The 19,836-nt window shown below is 58.3% G+C and overlaps 1 protein-coding gene across 2 annotated transcripts; it reads left to right on the forward strand.

Moving 5' to 3' along the window:
- The first annotated feature begins 5,020 nt into the window (after nucleotides 1-5,020).
- Nucleotides 5,021-19,766, forward strand: SLC25A44 (solute carrier family 25 member 44). 2 transcript variants are annotated; one of them, XM_039251417.1, is made up of 4 exons: nucleotides 5,021-5,163; nucleotides 9,477-10,114; nucleotides 15,860-15,987; nucleotides 17,501-19,766. In XM_039251417.1, exons 2-4 carry the CDS (start codon nucleotides 9,490-9,492, stop codon nucleotides 17,690-17,692), a joined length of 945 nt encoding a protein of 314 aa, XP_039107348.1. In that variant the 5' UTR covers nucleotides 5,021-5,163; nucleotides 9,477-9,489; the 3' UTR covers nucleotides 17,693-19,766. The 2 variants fall into 2 exon arrangements, with proteins under 2 accessions (XP_039107348.1, XP_039107347.1); XM_039251416.1 differs by having other exon boundaries at nucleotides 5,086-5,163; nucleotides 15,865-15,987; nucleotides 17,501-17,587.
- The last annotated feature ends 70 nt before the right edge of the window (nucleotides 19,767-19,836 follow it).

Below are 19,836 nucleotides of genomic sequence, written 5' to 3' on the forward strand. Positions count from 1 at the left end.
AGGCGCCCCCCCCCCGAACCACTTTTAAGTTCCTGTTAGGTAGTGTTAACGACACCCACGTTGCTGTGAAACATCCTAGAGCGTTTTCCTGTCGCAGATCTGGGTCTCATCTCCCCGTGTCCCCTTCCCCACGGCCCCGGCAGCCACCGATCCACTCGCCACGAACCTGACCACGTTAGGAACTGCAGGCGGAAGCGTGGTGCTCAGCCTCCTGCGACTGGCTTTTTCCTCGCACCGTAGCGCCCTCGAGGTTCACCGCAGCGGAGCCCGGACGCGATCTCCTTCCTCCAGGGGGTGGGGGGGGGGCGCTGAAGGGTGTGGCGCCGGCCCCATCTCCTGACGGCGCATCTACGCCCGGTGGTGGCCGGCGTGAGCACTGGGCCACTCAAGACCCCGCCTGCCGCGTCTTCGTTTCGTGGCTTCTCCAGGGGTTTCTCTCTCCCCTGCTGGCTCCTCCTCCTCCGCCCCCAGTGTCCTTTTACCCCGGGGCCTGGCTTCCCCTCTTCCAAGCACCCGCAAGCCTCCCGCGGCCCCCCTGCTGACCTGGGGACCATGAGCTGTGGGGACAGGACAGGGCGCTGGGCCAGGACGTGGCTCCCCTCCCGGGCGTCACCTGCAGTGAGCGCAGACCCCTCTCCCGTCTGCCCCCCAAGCTCCTCAGCTGTCAGAAGGAAGGGCGCGCGGGAAGCTCCTGTGCTTTAAGCATCGCGGGTCCCTCCCGGCCAAGTGGCCAGGCTCCGGAGCCAGCTGTCCCCGCGCCCCAGCCGGCAGAAGGACGTCTTCATGCAGGGGCCCAGAGGCTCCTGGAAGCACATCCCGTCTCTCCCCTGGTGTGCCTCCCCTCAGCGTCACTCTGGAAACTTCTCTTTCCTCATGTCCCTCTGAGGTACAATGTAGGCGCCTCATGCATCTTGCTAGCCGTCCCCAGTCCTGGCCGGTTATTCTCCCCCAGGATCCCCGGCCCTCGCTGCCTGCATCATTCGGGAGGTACTCAGAGCCGCCCACAGAATGTGAGAGACTGGGGGCACCGGGGGGCTCAGTCGGTTAAGAGGCCCACTGTTGCTTTCGGCTCAGGTCACGGTCTCACGGTTGGTGAGTTCGAGCCCCCCATCAGGCTCTGGGCTGACAGCGTAGAGTCAGCTTGGGACTCTTTCTCTCTCTCTCTCTCTCTGCCTTTCCCTCACTTGCTCTCCCTCTTTCTAAAAATAAATACTAAAAAAAAAAAGAAGAATGTGAGGCAGCGGGATGGCACATGCGGTGCCCGCGCCGGCTGTCAGCTCCGGGGGCAGGAGGCTCTCAAGCCACAGCCTGCAGTGTGGGCGCCGCGCTCGAGCGACTGAGGCCTTGGGAGACGCCCACCGCCTGTGAGAGCACGGCCTGGGTCAGGCTCACCCTATGTGACCTGTCGGCACACTCTGACCTGGGTGACAGCTCCTTCCTGGGTGATACCTGGCCTCTGGCCTCCGGCCGCGGTGCCCTCGTGTTCGTCTGCCTGCCTGTTTCTCTCTGCGTCCCCCTCTCCTGCGAGCACTGTGCCCTCCCTGTAAAGGCTGCCTTGGGGGGCCCCTGGGGGGCTCAGTCGGTTAAGCGTCCAACTTTGGCTCAGGTCATGATCTCACGGTTCGTGGGTTCGAGCCCCCCAGCTCAGAGCCTGGAGCCTGCTTCAGATTCTGTGTCTCCGTCTCTCTCTGACCCTCCCCTGCTCTCTCTCTCTCTCAGAAATAAATAAAACATTGGGGCGCCTGGGTGGCTTAGTCGGTTAAGCGTCTGACTTTCGCTTAGGTCATGATCTCGCGGTTCGTGGGTTCGAGCCCCGCGTCGGGCTCTGTGCTGACTGCCAGCTCGGAGCCTGGAGCCTGTTTCAGTCTGTGACTCCCTCTCTCTCTGACCCTCCCCTGCTCACGCTGTCTCTCTCTCTCTCCTAGAAATAAATAAAACATTAAAAAAATAAAATAAAATAAAGTTTCCCTTGGACAGAGTCTCCACACCTGCTGCTTCCGCTCCTGCCTCTTAACCAAGGATGCCCCCCACCCTGCCCCCGCCCCCCACCCCCCACCCCTCCCCATCCATCGGGCAAACACACACTCAGTGCTGCTGTGGTTCAGAGCTTGGCCTGACACTGGGAGACACACGAGTCGGCCTGCTTCCTGTCCTCACAGGGCTTGCGACCCAGCAGCAGGGCCGGCCACCGGGAAGAGGTAGTGCGGGGGATAGAGCGCTGCCTGCCCCTCCACCCACTGCTTGCCTGCACCTGGACACACCACAGACCTCTCTAATGCCACGTGTCCCAAGTTCAATGTACCGTCCCCTCCAAACCTGCTCGCCTCCAGTGTTCCCCTAGGGTGGAGGCTTGGAACTCACCCTTCACCTCCACTCCCCCACCCCTCCCCTCCCCTGAGTGGGGCTCCGGCCCCATCTCCTCCCCCACCTCCTCCTCGCTCGCCCTGGAACCCCTCAGCACCTCTGCAGCCCCACCAGGTCCCGACCCCTTCACCCAGACAACCAGGCCCGGCCCTGCACCAGTCGCTTCCACCTTTCTGTCACTCTCGTCCAGACTCCAGCCTCTGGTCCAGGTCAAGAGGAGATTACTAAAAAAAAGAAAAAAAAAATTCTGCCTCAGACTTGAGATGGCTTCTCACTAGATCCAGGATAAAGAAACGAAAACCTCCTGGAACAGCGTGGCTCCCCCTGCCCCCCCATCCCCCAGCTCCTCCATACACCCCTCGGTGCTGCTTACAGCTTCTGGGCACCTCTGTGCAGCTCGGCGGGAACGGTACTGAGTGCCTGGCTTATTCCAGGTCTTGGTGACACGGCGATGAATAGACAGCCTGCCTAAAGGAGGTAACAGTGAGGTTCCTTTGGGCACGTTGCTGCTTCCACCTAGAACAGCAAACCCCTCCCCCCCCCGTTCCTCTCTAACCTGCCGTGCAGAATTAGTGCCCTGTACACACCTCACTGGGACCCCTTTCTCTACCGGCACAACATCACTGGGCGTCTGTGTGCCTGGCATACGGTAAGTACTCTCAGTGCTGAAATCCATCCATTTGTTCAAATATTTACTGAGCACCTATTATGTGACAAGCACTGTTAGGTGTCGAGGACACACTACTGAGCAAAGCAGACACGATTCTTGTGGTCGCAGAGTGCACACACGTTCTAGTGTGGAAGACAGATAACGGGTCAGTCAAAAAGGTATGGGACATTAGACGGTGGTGTGCTATAAGGGATAAAATTGAGTTGGCACTAGCGGGGGACGGGCAGGGAAAGAGGGCTCCAGGCCCAGAGCTGTCAGCACCGACCCCAATGTGGAGCTCAAACCCACAAACCACGAGATCATGACCTGAGCCAAGTTGGATGCTTAACCGACTGAGCCACCCAGGCCCCTCTGTACAATTTTAAATAGGAGATTCAGAGTAGGTCTCACTGATAAGGCAAAGTTTGAATAACCAAACAACGAAGTAAATGAAAGCATGAGCTATGTGGATGCCTGGAGGAAATGGTTCTAGACTTAAGCAGAAGCCCATGCAAAGGCCCTGAGGTAGGGGTGAGAGCAGTACATGAAAGGAGAAAGATACTGGGGGGAGAATGGGGATTACATGACCCTGTAGGCCACTGCCATGTAGATGTCTTTTATTTCTAATAAATAGGGAACCACCAGAATATTTAGAAAAGGGGAGGGAACATGATCTAAGAATTCAAAGCATCACTCTGGCTGCTTTCTCATGATTAGAACATAGCAGGAGCAAGGATGTCAACAAAGAAATTCATGAGGTAGCTACTGGAATAATCCAGATGGGAAAGGATCGTGTCTGGGAGCAGAGCAGCAGTATGGAGGTGGTGGAAAGTGGCCAAGCTCTGGACATATTTTTTAAAATTTTATTTATTTATTGAGAGACAGAGAGAGAGAGAGGATTCCAAGTAGGGTCTGTGGTGTCAGCATAGAGCCCAATGTTGGGCTCGATCTCATAAATGTGAGATCACGACCTGAGCCAAAACCAAGAGTCAGTTGTGTAAGGGACTGAGCCACCCAGGTTCCCCTGGCATATTGTTAAGATAAAACCAATGGTGTCTCATGATGGATTGCATGTGATGCATGAGAAAAAGAGAACATTCAACGATGGCCCCCCGATATTTGGGCAAATGGAAGAATGCACTTATTGATGAACTGAGGTAAGGAAAAGAATGTCTATTCAAGCCCTTTGCCCATTTTTAAACTGAGTTGCTGGTCTTTGTTTGTTGCTGCCATGTAGAAATAACTCTTTTGAAGTGAACGGACTGTCCATCATGGCCCCCCAGTCCTTCGTTCCCTCCTTATATTAAACATTTTTTGCTAATTTTTTTTTTTCTTGAGAGAGGGAGAAAGAGCACCAGCCCGGGAGGTGCTGAGAGAGAGGATCCAAAGGAGGCTCTGCTCTGTCAGCTAAGTGCCCAACGCGGGGCTGGAACTCAGGAACCCCGAGATCATGACCTGAGCCAAAGCCAGACACTCAACGTTGATCCAGCCGGGTGCCCTCTTCTCCTTTCAAATCCAAGTACAGGCAAAGAGTTCCAGACCAGAAGAGACCCTATGTCATTTACTCCACCTCCAGGATTTTTTGAGTCCTCAAACCTCAAAACGGGCTGTCTAACCCATTTGAGTCCTTCCTCCTGCACATTGGCCTCTACTGCTTTGGCTCTACAGATCAGAATTACGCAAAATTTACAGATTAGATTTAGTTTAAGATATCCCACAGACCCGAAACACAAGGTGACCCACTTTCAACAGCACCTCCCAGAAGCGCCCGGTGCCTCGGTTTCGGCGGAGGAGAAAGGACACGCACGCGCCGTAAAGCTGAGGGCAGAACGAAGCCAATAGAGGCGTGGCTTCTGCCCGAATTCAAAATGGCTCCAGGACCCGCCCATCCACTCTTCGGGGGCGGGGCCAGAGGCTCAAGGCTCAGGACGCCATTGGTGGAGTTGCCTCACAGGGCATCCCCCGCCAGGAGGCGGGGTGACAGTGTCCCATTTCCGGTTCCGGCAGTACCGGGAGCCGGGTCGGGATGGGGGAAGATGCGAGCGGACGCCGGCGGTCGCCGGGCATGGAGGCTGGAGTGGGCGCTGTGGCCTAGAGGGCCGGGCTTGGGGTTCCCCTCGGACGCGGCGGAACCGCCGTGATCGGAGAAGGTAAGAAAGCACCGGCCTGGGGCGCCTGACGACTGAGGTCTCCGCGGACCTGGACCTGTCACGGAGGCAGGGCTGCCTGCAGGTCTAGGGGAGCCCGCCGCGCAGCTCTGGAGGTGCAGGGCGACTCCAGCGAGGCCTCTCTCTCCGCCGGAGGGGCCTAGACTCGCCGCCCGCGGAAGAAGCGGGGCGAGGGTCGTGGCGGGGGCCGCGGCTGTGCGGGGAGCAGGACCGAGGCTGCCTAAAGGGGTGTCATGTGGTGTCTCTGGAGAGGGATCACGTGGGTGGAAGACCAGGGGAGAGCTGGGTGGGAACTCACGGTGTCCGAGGGAGGAGATGGCCTCCAAGGAGGGGTGGGAGGCAACACCAGGGACCTCCTCCTAGAGACAGGCGTATTCAGAGGGCAGGTGGGCCAGCATGTACACACAATCGCGGTCCCGTCGTTGGTCGCTCCCGGGAAGCCGAGTCTGATGCAGATGCGGAGGGAGAGCAGGGGAACGGAAGGGGGAAGCAAAGATCTCGTTTCCAGCTGAGAATCCGAGACCCAACCGCTCGGTGTGGTGTCCTGCGTTTTTGCTTTGGTGCGGCGGTTGGCTGAAAAGATCTGAGTGCGTCTACTGATCATCGCTGGGCCCAGTTCTGGCGACCAGTCAGGATGGAGCCATCATGGCCCTGGACTCTTCGAGCAGTTGTCGTCATTGTTGTGGCACTGAAGGTCCTTTATATTTAAGGCAGTGTTTTCCAAAACGCTGACACGCGTCAAGCTCCCAGAGAACTTGTTAAACTGTTGGCTCTTACTCAGAAGGTCTAGCTCGCACCCTGAAGTCCCGGATTTCTAACAGGCCCCCAGGTAATGCCCGAGTGCTGGTCTGTGCGCCGCTCCGAGTAGCCAGGATTCAGAGCAGCGCCGTCTAACAGCACTGCCTGCAGTGATAGAACTGCTTTGCTGTTACAAAATGCTCCCGCACTTATTACCTCACATGAGTTGCACCACACTTTTATGTAGCCGTGGCAGGCTTCGCTAGTCCCGTGTCACCGATGAGGAAACCGAGTGCCAGTCGAGTGCCCCGGTTCGCATCCTCCCAGCAGGTAACGGAAGTGGAACTCAAACTTGGATCTCCTGAGTGCTCCTGTTCTTTCAACTGCGTGACCTGGCCTTGCAGGTGACACGGCCTTGTCTTGAACCAGAATCTTATCTCGGGACCTAGTGAATGGCCTGCTGTGCTGTTTCTGGTGCAGGAAGAGTGGAAGTGGGAGGAAGGGAGGTGTATGGAGACCACCGATTTGTCCCTTTCCGCTGCCAGTGAGGTGGCGGCGGCTCTGCCTCTGACGTCTCATGTGACGACTTTGGGATGCCCTGGGTCATCTGAACAGTGTCCAGAGATGGGAGGAAATTCAGAATTGGAGCTGTGGGCACAAATAAGGGTCTAGGAAAGAACCACAGAGAACTGGGGCGGATCGAGTGGGAGAGGGGAAGGCCGGAAGCGTACGGGAGTCTGCAGAGAGGATTTTCCAGAGGGTAAAACAAGAGGAACTGCTTTTGATCTTTCAGCAGGAGGTTTGGAAGTTATGTAACAAAGAGGAGGTTGAGATCCCACCTTTTGAGAGCAGCCCCACCTCTTGAAGGGGTAGCGGGAGGGAGTGCAGTGCCCTCTCCCTGTCACCTGCAGAGGCTTATTCCTCTGAGGCAGGACCCCGAGTGGCTTCTCCTGTCACCACGGCAATGGTAGGCCCTGCTTGGGCCTCGGAGGGGAGAGTCCCCCTTCCTTTTGGGAATTTAAAATCAACTGGCTCACGTAAGAGACGGAGGAAATCAATGGGGCCCTGGGTCCTGCCTTAGGATTTCTCAGCGGGAGAGCTGGCACTTTGCGATCCAGCTTGACAAGTTGAGAAGGCGCCCACAAAGCCAGGTCCCGGACAGAATCCTTCACTGCCCCTCCTTTCTGCCCTGCTTAGCGCATGGCTTGCCCAAGCCCGGCAGGAGGCCCTCCTGCTTGCACCTAGCCGGATTTGCCCTGTGACAGCACTGTCCCCGCCGGCCACTCGTCTCGCTCCACCGGCACACCGGGAAAGCATGGGCTGATCTTGGTTTCTCTAGGACAAAGTGGAGAGAAAGCCCTGGTCATCTGCGGCTCCAGGAGCTTCCGCTTAACCCTTGGGTGACCAGTGCTCTTGAGGGCATTAATTCTGCCTCCCAGGGGTGGGGGTGACTTGGGTTTTGGCCAAGCAGCGTGACTTGTGCTGGAGCCCCTCAGTCCCCGTGGGGTAGAAGGCGTGGTGTAGACGAGAGATCTTGGCTCACAGCCTGCCCTCACCACTGGCCAGCCGGGTGACCTTGGCCCTTTTCCTTGTAACTTATCTGATGCTCTGTTTTCTCATTTAGCAGAAGTGTCTAACTTTGCACAGGTTAGGTTGTAAGGATTACACGACGCGATAGGTATTCAGTAAATCCTAGAGTCTCTCTGTCTCCCTCCTCGTTGCTCAGTCGTTCTGGAACGATGACCTTGGGCCCCTGGCTCACACTCTGGGCAGGGCAGACAGTGACCACCTTCTCTTGAAGGCCTCGAAGGAGACTGCCCTGCTGGATTTGGTGAGAGTCCCAGTCTGAGGCAGTGGGGGAAGGGCCACTTGTGTCCCCAGCAGGTGACACGGCAGTATTCCTTCCGCTTAGTTCCCACAGCCTAGATTCTCCATTCCGGCAACCTCATTGTTCTAAGCCATTGTACTCTCGTTTCACCGTCTACACGCACTCCTCCATTCAAACAGCCCTGTCCCCCAGGGCCCCCTCCCGCCTGCCTCCCCGACACCGAGGAGTTCCCGCAGCCCGCGCGTGGCCAGCTGCCCTGCAGGTGGCCTGTGCGTGGTGAAGGCGCCACTGTCCAGCTCGCTGGATTCTGGAGAGCTACCCTCGCTTCCGTGCTGACTTCCACGGGGAGCAGGCAGCCCCTGGGGCCAGCTGGGCCCCCAGGTCGGGGAAGGTGGTTGAGGGTGGACTCCATTTAGACACGAGTTTTGCCCAGGCACTGGCTTCGGGGACATTTCAGCTTCTAGACTTGTCCCTTTGATGTGGCCACCTCCTCTCCCAGCCTGTGGGGTTTTCTCCCGGAGCCTGGGGAGCCCTGACGTCTCGCTGCCAGTCTCCCTTCCCAGTTTCCCTGCCGGCTGAAAATGTCCAGTGTCCTACCCAGGAGCACGTCACCTTGTCCTGAGGGTGTGTCCAATATATCATGACCTCTTAGTAGACACTTCTTGAGTTGGAGGCTCCTAATTTTATACAATTATTACATTAGTCTTAGTTTTGTTTGAAAACGTAGGCAAAGGATACGGTTGACAGGAGAGCCGCATGTGCAGTGATTTGCCCTGGTTTCTCTCCAGATCTTACACTCATTCCCGGAGGGACACTGTGTCATCTCGAATAGACTGTGAGTTTCTTGAAGGCAGAGTCCGTATCTTCCCTGCCACTTGCATGTACCCTCATACAGGATGGAGGTTATTATTTCTATGCTTTGGGGTGAAAGGAGCCAGACACGTCTTCTACCGTGTGGGTCTCAAGGCTCTTCAGGGGAACTACTTAGCCGTCTGCTGGTTCTTTTCTCTCTCTAGAGTGAGTTATCTAATAACCAGAGAGGACTCTGACCTTTGACTTGTTCCTAACTTTCCAGCTCCTTTCATTCGAGGGGGTGGGGGTGCCACACTTTCTTCTAATGCGGACTGGAACTGATGTAAGGTAGAGAGTGTGGGTCAGGGTCGCTCAGAGGGGCCAGCTCGGGGGAAACCAGAGAGAAAGTAAGGTGAGGCAGCTAGTGATGGCGACGAAGAGGCACCGTGCCGAGGGCGAGAGGGCAAGGCCTTGCCTCCTCACCTGAAATGGAGCACTTCCCTTCATTAGGGACCTGCTAAGTGATGTCCCAATAGCCCGCTTGGCGTCCAGCTGGCCAGGTGGTTTATCCTCAGTGTCCTGAGCTCTGCCTGAGTGAGGACGGGCTGTGCTGCAAGGGCCCAGGCAGAGGCAGAGAGCGGAACCGGCGATGTGACAAGCCCAGGGCAGGGGGCTGAGGTGGGCATGGAGCCGAGGGAGTCACTGAAGTGAGGGCCGGGCTGATAAAGGAGAGAGAAGGGCGCAGCATCCTGACCCGCGAAGGAAGACTTAGGTGGGAGTTGGCCAAGCCGGGCTGGGTGGAACCTAAGCTTTGGGGACGTGAGTGCCCCGGGAGATGAAGCTGGGGGAGGGGAGGGATGTTCGGGGCCTGGCCAGGAGGGCAGAGTGCGAGGTCCCGGCCTCCTTTCCCCACGCGCCCACCTGCTCATGTCCCCAGGTCTTCGGGCACCATGGAGGACAAACGCAACATCCAGATCATCGAGTGGGAGCACCTGGACAAGAAGAAGTTCTACGTGTTTGGCGTGGCCATGACCATGATGATCCGCGTCAGCGTCTACCCCTTCACCCTCATCCGCACCCGGCTGCAGGTTCAGAAAGGCCGGAGCCTCTACCACGGGACGTTCGACGCCTTCGTCAAGATTGTGCGGGCGGACGGTGTGACTGGCCTCTACCGGGGGTTCCTGGTCAACACCTTCACCCTCATCTCTGGCCAGTGCTACGTCACCACGTACGAGCTCACCCGCAGGTTTGTCGCCGACTACAGCCAGAGCAACACGGTCAAGTCGCTGGTGGCCGGTGGCTCGGCCTCCCTCGTGGCCCAGAGCATCACGGTGCCCATCGACGTGGTGTCCCAGCACCTGATGATGCAGCGCAAGGGCGAGAAGATGGGGCGCTTCCAAGTGCGAGGGGCCCCCGGGGGCCGAGGGCTGGCTGCCTTTGGCCAAACCAAGGACATCGCCAGGCAGATCCTGCAGGCTGACGGGCTCCGAGGCTTCTACCGAGGCTACGTGGCCTCCCTGCTCACCTACATCCCGAACAGCGCCGTCTGGTGGCCCTTCTATCACTTCTATGCAGGTAAGGGGGCGCCGGGAGAGCTCAGGGCGGGCCTGCTGACGGCCGGGATGCTGCGGCTTCGCGCACGCCGGCGTGCAGGAGCTAGCGGGAGGGTGGGCTGGCTGCCGGCCAGCGCTGGACTCCAGGAGGGTTCGCAGACGATACGACCCCGTTCTTGGCTGCCCAGAGCTTCTGTTGTCGGGCGGGCGGGCGGGCCAGTGGAGCAGGTGACCGTAGAAATAAAGTGCATTCTGGTGCGTCAGTGTCAACAAGGGTTAGCGGGATATTGGCCGAGAACTGGAAGACGAGGAGGCTCAATAGTCTTGGGATGTTTGCGACTTGAACATGAGATTTCGCGTTTCAGGTGAGCGTTGGACTGGGTTGCGTTTCCTCGGCGTTGTTAAATTCAGGGTGGTGTAGAACCTGGAGCCTCCCCACTCCTGCGATGTGTCCTTGTTCCTGAGACATTTTACTTCTTTTTGAGTATTTCCCATAAGGGGTTACTAGATCCAAAGATAACATTTTCGAGTCTGGGCTTGTAACCTCCTGAGCCTGGCAGTGGATCTTCCGTCCAGTCCACCTGGGGCCTTTCTAACCAGCTTTCATAAGGGCTTCTCACCCGTAATCATTCTGTCCGTCTGGCACGCACTTCTTGGACTGTGTTTCCCTGATTGCACCTTCTTTATTGCCAGTTCTGTTTCTCTCTTCTGTTTAACACAGTCTTTTCTAGAGTGTTTGGTAAAGTTCACATACCTGGATTTCACCCCTGACTCCACATCAGATTCTTTGGGAATGGGTCCTGGTCAGCTTAATGTTAAAAAAACAAAACGGGCACCTGGGTGGCTCAGTCAGTTAAGCCTCCGACTTTGGCTCGGGTCATGATCTCACAGTTCGTGGGTTCGAGCCCCGTCGGGCTCTGTGCTGACAGCTCAGAGCCTCGAGCTTGTTTCAGATTCTGTATGTCCCTCTCTCTCTGACCCTCCCCTGCTCATGTTCTCTCTCTCTCTCAGAAATAAATAAAACATTAAAAATTTTTTAAAAATAATAAAAAAATAAAAAAACAAAACAAAACAAAAAACTCTGGGCACCTGGGTGGCGTCTGACTTGATTTCGGCTCAGGTCACGTTCTCACAGTTAGTGGGTTCGAGTCTCGCAGGAGGCTCTGGGCGCTGAGTGCAGAGCCTGCTTGGGATTCTCTCTCTCTTTCTCTCTCTCTGCATCTCCCCCTCCCCTGCTGGCATGCGCTTCCTTTCTCTCTCTCAAATAAGTAAACATTAAAAAGTAAATAAATAAACTCCGCATGCCTGGTTCAGTCAGTTAAGCATTGAACTCTTGATTTTGGCTCGGGTCGTGATCTCGTGGTTGTGAGATTGAGCCCTGAGTCAGGCTCCGTGCTGAACATGGAGCCTGCTTGGGATTCTCTCTCCCCCTCCCTCTCCCTGCCCCTCCCCTGCTTGTGTTGCCCCCCCCAAATAAATAAGTACATAACAACAAAACACTCAAGAAACGTGAGCATTCTCTCTAGCGTCTGTCTTTGCCCTTCTCTCCTCACTTGATTTTAACTGTAATTGAATCGTACTTTTCTCTCCATCCCCAGACTAACTTTCAGGGTTCTGGACAGACACGCTGACTGTTGGAGCTCTTAGATGCATGCATTTATGTGTGAAATGTTACTCGGTTAACTATGTTTCATCCCAGGCTGGCCTTCCCTTCCGACCCTCTTCCCTCTCTTAGTGGCCGCGTTATTCTGCACATTACGGGGACTGAAGCCCAGGGGCTGTGCTTGGCCGTCGCCTCTTCCTTGTCCCCGGTGACCCCGGAATGCCTTTCCCTACTGTCTCCATTCCTCCTGCCTTCCTGGAAACCGTGCCTCCGTTACCAGCCTGCCGGGCGCTGCGCCAGCCCTCTCACTGCTCACACCGGCCCTAACAGATTCACTCTTTAAACGTTGGTTGTGATGCTCCGGAGCCCCACTGCTCACTGCGTACCGGCCTCTTAGCCTGGCTTCGGCCTCCCTTCACGGTGCAGCCCCCCAGAGCAGCCTGCTGCAGCCAGACTTACCCACAATGCCCCGCTGTGCACCGTCTCCCCTCCCCCTGCTTGGTTCTTCTCGTCCCTCTGCCTGGATGCCCTCCAGCCCCACTTACCCTGGGGAAATCGTGACTTTCCTGAAGTGCTCCTTGCTGCTCCCTCTCACGTCTCCCTGCGTAGCCCTTAGCCTGTGAGTGATCTTTCCCCCTTAGGGCTCCTGCGACATCGCTTGAATCTGTCTTTGGCACCAGCATCCCTTGCCTTGAGGTTATTATTTCTTCAACCCTGTGGAAAGGTTCCTTTTTTTTTTTTAATTAATTTATTTATTTTGAGAGAGAGAGAGCGCATGAGCTGCAGGGGAGGAGCAGGAAGAGAGAGACAGAGAGAGAGAAAGAGAGAGAATCCCAAGCAAGCTCCGTGCTTGTCAGCACAGAGCCCAACACAGGACTCGATCCCACAAACCGTGAGATCGTGACCTGTGCCGAGAGTCAGACACTTAGCTGACTGAGCTACTCAAGTCCCCCAAGGTTCCTTTTCATTAAATGTATTTCTTTCTAGTTTTATTGAGATATAATTGATTGGAAAGTTTCTTGGAAACAGGAGGGAACAGACATTTATTGAATATGCTCTACATGCCAGGCTCTGTGACACATGTGCTTAGTAAATGTTTGTTTGTTTGTTTTTTATAATGTTTTTATTTATTTCTGAGAAAGAGAGAGACAGCATGAGCAGGGGAGGGTCAGAGAGAGAGGGAGACACAGAATCTGAAGCAGCTTCAGGCTCTGAGCTGCCAGCACAGAGCCCGACGCGGGGCTTGAACCCACGGACCGTGAGATCCTGACCTGAGCCAAAGTCGGATGCCCAACCTACTGAGACCCCCCCAGGCGCCCCAGCAAATATTTGTTGAATGAGTAGATTGGTTCTTGTCATTCCCTTTGCTTAAAATCTACTGATGCTGCCTCTGGGCACGTAGAAGACGATGGAACATGGCGCGGGTCAGTGCAGTCCGCAGGCTCTGGGCCTGTGCGGTGCCGGCCCCTGGCTGCCCGCTGCCACTGTGTTCCGTTCCGTGCTGTCATTCTCTCGGTCCCTGAAATGCACCAGACCCCGTCCTCACCTCTCCGCCTTTGCAGATGACGTTCTTTCGGCCTGGAACGCCCCGTCGCCTGTCCTTTGTGTGGCCGGCTGCTTCTTGAGCTTCAGGCCTGGCCTGACATGCCCGCCACCTTCCCACCGGCTTGTTCACCCAGTTGGAAAGAGGGCTGGGTTTTGCCAGTTTGTTTCCTTCGTAGCACGTGTCACCGTTTGCGATCATTTTATCCGTCACTCACAGTCCTTGAGTCCCACAAAGGCACTGCTCATTTCTCCATCATGTGTCCTGAGCTCACCGCAGCACGTGGGACCCAGTAGCAGTAAATAAACACGCGTTTATGTTGCTGTCCACAGACACTTAGGAGGAGGGACTTAAAGCAAGTCAGCCTGGGCTTCTCTTCTGCCTTGCGGATAATAGGTGCCCGGTAAGCACTTGTTGAATGAATAACGGAGAGCGACGATATGGGGCTCTGTCCCCCACTCTCTGGCTTTGGTGTCTCATCCTCTGCCTACGTCACAGGAAAAGGGCATGTGTGTGCAATCACAGCTGGACTCTGGTCCTGCCGTGGCTTGCAGGCCCAGGGGCCGGTGCAGGCAGGCCCACGGAGGCTGGCCATGCCAGCCCATGCCAGCCCAGATGCCACCTTCCAGTGGCCGCAAGATGCCTCCTCCTCGGGGGCCAGGACGCGGCTGAGGCGGTGCCAGCAGGTCCCTTTGTCTCAGCTGATGCTGGCCCAGGGAGGGAGGGGTGGGGGCTGTGGCGGGGCTTCAGGACCCCCGTGCCACGCTGCTGCGTCGAGACCCTCACGTCCAGCCCCCACCGGCCCGCTGCACCCTCGGCTCCAGGTACTGGGACATGAGGAACTCCGTTATTCATTCAACAAGTGCTTACCAGGCACCTACCTGGACTGTGGAGCGGACGGAGCCGGAGGCTTCGAGACGGCCCACTCACTACCCCAGCCTCCCTCAGAGCACAGGGCGTTTCCTCTGCTTGGAAAGTTCTTTGCACCGATGCGTGCACTCGCCCGCAGGCCTTTGCTCATCCCCTCCCGGGAGGGCTCCCACGACCGCCTTGCTGAGAAGGCAGCCCCTTCGCTCCCGGTGCCTGGCGTTCCCTGCCTCCCGTCCCTGCTCTGTTTTTGTCTCTAGGGGGCACACGTCCCCTTCTGACGCAGCTGTCGGTTTTGCCTTCCATTCATACGGTCTGTGTCCCCCGCTAGAAGGCCACATTCGTAAGGGCAGGGGCTTCAGACTCTCCCGTTCGCTGTCCCGCCCTCGAGCCCGGGGTGGCTGGCGCGTGGTAGTTGCTCAGTCAACTTTTGTTGAACAAATGCACGAGCTCTTGTTTTTCACTTCCAGAGAGGCTGAAGCAAAGAATTCAACTGCAGGGCAGCCTCCCGGTGATGCTGGGAAGGGGGGACCGTGGGTACGCCGCCACGGTCTCCATTAGCCGTTTGGGAAATGAGTTCTTCTTTGTTAGTATAGCCTGCAGAAAACATCTCACTGTAGGGTACGACTTTCTCTTTTCATGTGATTTTTATTTTTTATTTTTTTATTTATTTTTAATATTTTTTATTTATTTCTAGGAGAGAGAGAGAGACAGCGTGAGCAGGGGAGGGTCAGAGAGAGAGGGAGATACAGACTCTGAAACAGGCTCCAGGCTCTGAGCTGGCAGTCAGCACAGAGCCCGACGCAGGGCTCGAACCCACGAACCGCGAGATCATGACCTAAGCGAAAGTCGGACGCTTAACCGACTAAGCCACCCAGGCGCCCCAATGTGATTTTTATTTTTAAAAACAATCACATGGATGAATATATGGTGGACGGTTACTCAACCATGACAAAAACCATCTTACCATTTGCAACAACGTGGATGGATCTAGAGCGTATTATCCCAAGTGAAATAAGTCAGTTGGAGACGCACATACCCTGTGGTCTCAGTCTCGTGTGGAATTAAGAAACAAGACAAGGAAAACAAGGGACAAACCAAGAAAACAGACTGTTGACTACAGAGAACACCCTGGTGGCCACGGAGGGGGGGTGGGGGGAACAGGTGACGACGAAGAGCCCCTTGCTGTTGCGAGCTCTGAGTGCGGGGTACGAGTGTTGGGTTGCCGTGCTGTGCGCCTGAGTAACACGATACCGCGTGTTAACTGACTGGGATTTAAAAAAAATCTTCTCATGGCTCGAAATTCAGAAGAAAGAAGGGGATGTGGTGACAGGCTCCTCGGCACCACGGTCACCCTGCTCCCGTCCCTGGAGACGGTCAGCGCTGCCAGCTTGACTGTTTCCCGCACGCGGCGCGGGCCCGCCTGGCCTGTGACACGGGAGGGGCACTCGCGTGTGGGTGTTACGCCAGGAAGGGCTCTGTCCACTGGCTGAAGGGAGTTGGCGGCACGGAGGCTCTGAAGCCCCCGCTCCGGAGGCCGCCTGTGCTCACGGGTGAGAGAGGCGCCCGCGTGGCCTTGGAAGGGGCCTGAGCGTCCTCATTTGTTCTTGGGTCAGGAGGAAGCAGAGAAGAGAGGGTGCGAGTTACAGGATCTCAGGTGGCTTGGGGGGGGGGGTCTTCCCCGTTGGGCCCATGAGCAGAAGCCGCGTGAGGGCACACGGGATGGCACGTCACTGTCTCGCCCTCGGTTCCAGAGCAGCTGTCGCACCTCTGCCCCAAGGAGTGTCCGCACATCGTCTTTCAAGCCGTCTCAGGGCCCCTGGCCGCGGCCACCGCTTCCGTCCTCACCAATCCCATGGACGTCATCCGAACCCGGGTGCAGGTAAGAGCAGCCTCCCCCCCACCCCCGTAAGCAGGGTCCCTGCAGGCCCCCCTGCGCTTCCCGGACCTCTCTGTGCCCCGGGCTCTAGTCCAGGCCGCCTTATCCGGGTCCCCCATCCACCAGGCGCCCTCCGTGCGGCTATAGCCTCCCACCAGCAGGGAGCGGCGGAGTGTGCCCCTCATGTGGCCCCCGCCCCGGTCCCTGCCGGGCCTCACCGGCTCCTCGCCGCCTGGCACCGCTGGCACAGCCGCTGCCTTCTCCCAGCTCAGCCGTGGTCCCCAGCAGCGAGTCCAGGGAAATGAGACCTGAATGCTGGGTGTGACGGACAAATGGCAGGTCCTGCTGGCTAAGCATGGGGTCTAACATCTGGTGCGGGAGGCTTAGGACAGCTGTGCAGGAGTGGGGTCACCGGGCTGCAGCGAGGAGGGGAGGGAAGGGAGATAACCTCGGCAGGCTGGGGGTGAAGTCGGCTTCCCTGAGACCAGGATGCTGGGATGAGGTGTATTTGCCTCTAGGAGAGAATGCCCTCTCCACCCCACCCTGCACTTTTGAAAATGACTAAATTGGCATCTGGTTGGTTTGCAGATAACCAGGTGCACAGGCTCCTTCTCACCCTCTCTTGAGCCTTGTTCTGGGAGCCTCACGACGGGGCTCTACTTCAGAGGGGCTTCCAGGCTGGAGGAGACAGGGCGCATATGGGGAGCAGAGGCGTAGCGGGCACAGCCCTGTGGATAAGGGCAGGGCAGGGGAGTGGAGGCCATCAGAGAGAGTGCTGGAGAGGAAGAGGGGAGCGTAGAGGAGGGTGGAGGTGGGGACGAGTAAGTGACATTCTCAGCCAGAGGTCACCCAGGGAATGTCACATGGGGGGGTGCGCTAATGAGCAGTATATCTGTCCTGCACTGGCTGAGGGTCCCAGGGGGGCGGTGTGCAAACGTGTGCTGGGTGCAGAGTATGGGGGCCCAGGGCAGGGGGCAGGACTGTTGGGAAGGGAGAGAGGACATTCCTGTCCTGGCCCAACTTCCAGCGTAGTCGGGAAGATGGGGCCCGGGGCGTGCGGGGGGTGACGGGTGGGGGAGGGCCCAGCGCGGGGACTCTAAGGGATTGATGCATCGGAGTGGAAATGACGAGACCAGCAGGCCCTTGAGTACCTGGCCTCCCTGAGGCCAGAGCGGACCCCCCCAGGGCAAGGGGCCCAGCTCAGCAGCTCTTCTAAGGAGAGTAGTAGCCGCTCACAGGTATGGTGCCCGGTGCCCGAGCCCCCACACGCAGTGGGCCTACTGTGCTGCTGTTTTACCTCTGAGGAAACTGAGGTGCAAAGAGGTAGGTACCTTACCCGAGGCTACGCTGTCAGCAAGGCGGGGAGCAGAACCGAACCCAGGAAGGCGAGTACCAGAGCCCGTAGAAACCGCCGTGCCCCCACCCGGCCCCCACGTCCCGTCTTCCCGCCGTAACCACGGCTGCGCTGAGCGGTGCCGACTGCAGACCGCCGCCTTCAGCCACGTCGCTTTTCCAGGTTGAAGGCAAGAGCTCCATCATCCTGACCTTCAGACAGCTGATGGCAGAGGAGGGGCCATGGGGCCTCATGAAGGGCCTCTCGGCCAGGGTCATCTCGGCCACGCCCTCCACCCTGGTCATCGTGGTGGGCTACGAAAGCCTCAAGAAACTCAGCCTCCGGCCCGAGCTGGTGGACTCGAGACACTGGTAACCGGCGGCGGGGCGCGAACCCTGCCACTTCCCACAGTACTTCGGGGCGGGGGGCGCCCTCTCCAGGGGCCCCCTGCACACGCGCAGCCCCACCCTGGGCCAGGTGGCCTGGGAGGGACAGGGCAGGGACTCTGGACTGCTCTTGCTGAAGAGGCTCCGCACCTGGACCCCCTGCCCCCCACCCCCCGGTAGTTTTTAATTTTCTTGCCAAACTGGGCTCCCTGCTCAGTCCCCGCACTCAGTCCCCATGCGAGGAACCCGGTCCCCAGCGATCCCACGCCCGGTGCCCTGCGGACCCTCCCGCCGCCGTCTGCGGCCCTGAGATCTGACGAGCCGTGGGCAGCGCCCGCTGCCGGGGCTGCTCCCCGTCCCGGGCTCTCAGCCCGACGTCCCGCGGCCGCCGTCAGCCCCTCTCTGCTTCACCTCCAGCGAACGCCTGCTGGTTTTCACTTTGGGACTGAGCTGCCCTCCAGACTCTTCCGCCATTGCCTGCCCCGGGGCGAGGTGCCAGGCACTCCTGCGCGGGCAGTGGGGGCAGTGAGCCCTGCGGTTCTCCAGAGTCCGTGTCCTCTCTTTGGAGAGTTATTAGGTTGGGGACAGATGTTGATACTTTATTTTGTGTGCGTGTTTTTTTTAACACCTGTGAACTAGTACTGTCAGTCCCGCTGTAGCCTCGGTCCTGCAGTCGAGCCCACCCCCCCTCAGGAAGCTTTCCCTCCGTGCCCATCACCCATCACCCGCCCCCCGGCCTTTGGAAGCCGCGGCCCAGGACGTGCAAGCTGCCGGCCCCTCTGGCCCCGGTGACTCCAGGGGCGGCCCAGTCCTGAGTGGGCCAGGCTGTCCCCGCGCGCTGCACTGGGAGTACTGCCCTGAGAAGCCAGGCAGAGAGAGTCATTTGGAAGGTGACGCGAGGGCACACGGCCCTGGACCGGCCTGGCGAAGCCCAGGAGAGGGCAGCGAACGTTCTCTGCCCGGGCGGGTCATGACGCCCAGGCGGGTCATAACGTACACGCCCGAACCAGTCACCAGGACTAGCGGAAACAGATGTGTCACCGTGGGAACCTCTGAGACGAGAACTGTTCGTGAAGAGTCAGCCCAGTCGCGGCTGTCCCGAGGGAGGCCTGGGGGAGAGGAAGGAGCCGGTCAGGAGGCCCCCCGATACCGGGACCACTGCATCTACCAGCCGATACTGCCGAGACTCCCTGTTGAAGCTCTTGGGGGGGGGGACAGCGAGCCCTCCTCCCCGCAGCCGCGGTGGGCAGAGGCACAGCCCGCAAGTGAGGAGAAGGCAGGGCAGACCCTGCCCTTGTACTTGAGACGCCTGGCGGGTGACCCTGCACACGTCTTATGGGTCCCGCCCCTGGGAAAGGCCCGGTGCCCATCTGAAAGGTGCTAGCTCCCTGAAGCCTCTGCTTCTAACGGCTGCCCTCCACTGTCGCCGGATCAGAGCCCGAGGGCCCCGTTCCTACCTGCCCCTGACCTTCCAGAGGTATTGCCCCTCTCACCTCTCTCCATTTTTGTTTGTCCTGCTTTCCCTTTGTCAGGAGTCCCCAGTTTATATCCACAGATGGTCACCCAGAGGGTCCTCAGGTGACCCTGAACCTCCCTGCCCCGCAGGCACCCATTCACCCCAAGAACCACCAACGCCATGGAGGCCGGGGCCCCTCGTCTCTGAGCCCACCCTGGTGAGACCCTAGTGGCGCCCCAGAGGCCGGGGAGGCGGGGGTGGGGGGCCTGCCCCGCAGCGCCCCTCCCGCGCACGCTCTCCCAGACACGTACACGCGCACACGCCGCCTCACACGCACACAACACATTCACATGCACGCAGTCTCACACACTGACACACAGCACACACACGCGCGCCCGTTGGAAAGGACGTGCATCTGGTGGCAGGGACCCCGGCCGTGACCTCCCCATCGGAGAGCTCAGGGTCCGGGGCAGAGACCGTCGGCCGCACCCGCTGGTCCCCGGCGAGCGGCCCGAACTGGAAGGGGCGGGAGCGCGCGCAGTGGGCGGGCACTCCCTGTTGCACTGTACGAGGTCTCTGAACTGTAATTAAAAGTTTTTCTCGAGTCCCCGAGCCTCCGCTTCAACTACGCGGCCCGCCCGCCCAGCCAGGATCCGGGTGCGGGGCGCGCCGCTGCC

Source organism: Hyaena hyaena, unplaced genomic scaffold (genome assembly GCF_003009895.1).
Source record: "Hyaena hyaena isolate Hyena2069 unplaced genomic scaffold, ASM300989v1 scaffold_385, whole genome shotgun sequence".
In the NCBI taxonomy this organism is placed as follows: domain Eukaryota; kingdom Metazoa; phylum Chordata; class Mammalia; order Carnivora; family Hyaenidae; genus Hyaena; species Hyaena hyaena.

Bases quoted from the DNA above. Each gene is read 5' to 3' on its own strand.
- SLC25A44 (XM_039251417.1), top strand. From the start codon at position 9,490: ATGGAGGACAAACGCAACATCCAGATCATCGAGTGGGAGCACCTGGAC. The intron at 10,115-15,859 runs GTAAGGGGGCGC...CCTCGGTTCCAG, and splicing joins CTTCTATCACTTCTATGCAG to AGCAGCTGTCGCACCTCTGC. The intron at 15,988-17,500 runs GTAAGAGCAGCC...TCGCTTTTCCAG, and splicing joins TCATCCGAACCCGGGTGCAG to GTTGAAGGCAAGAGCTCCAT.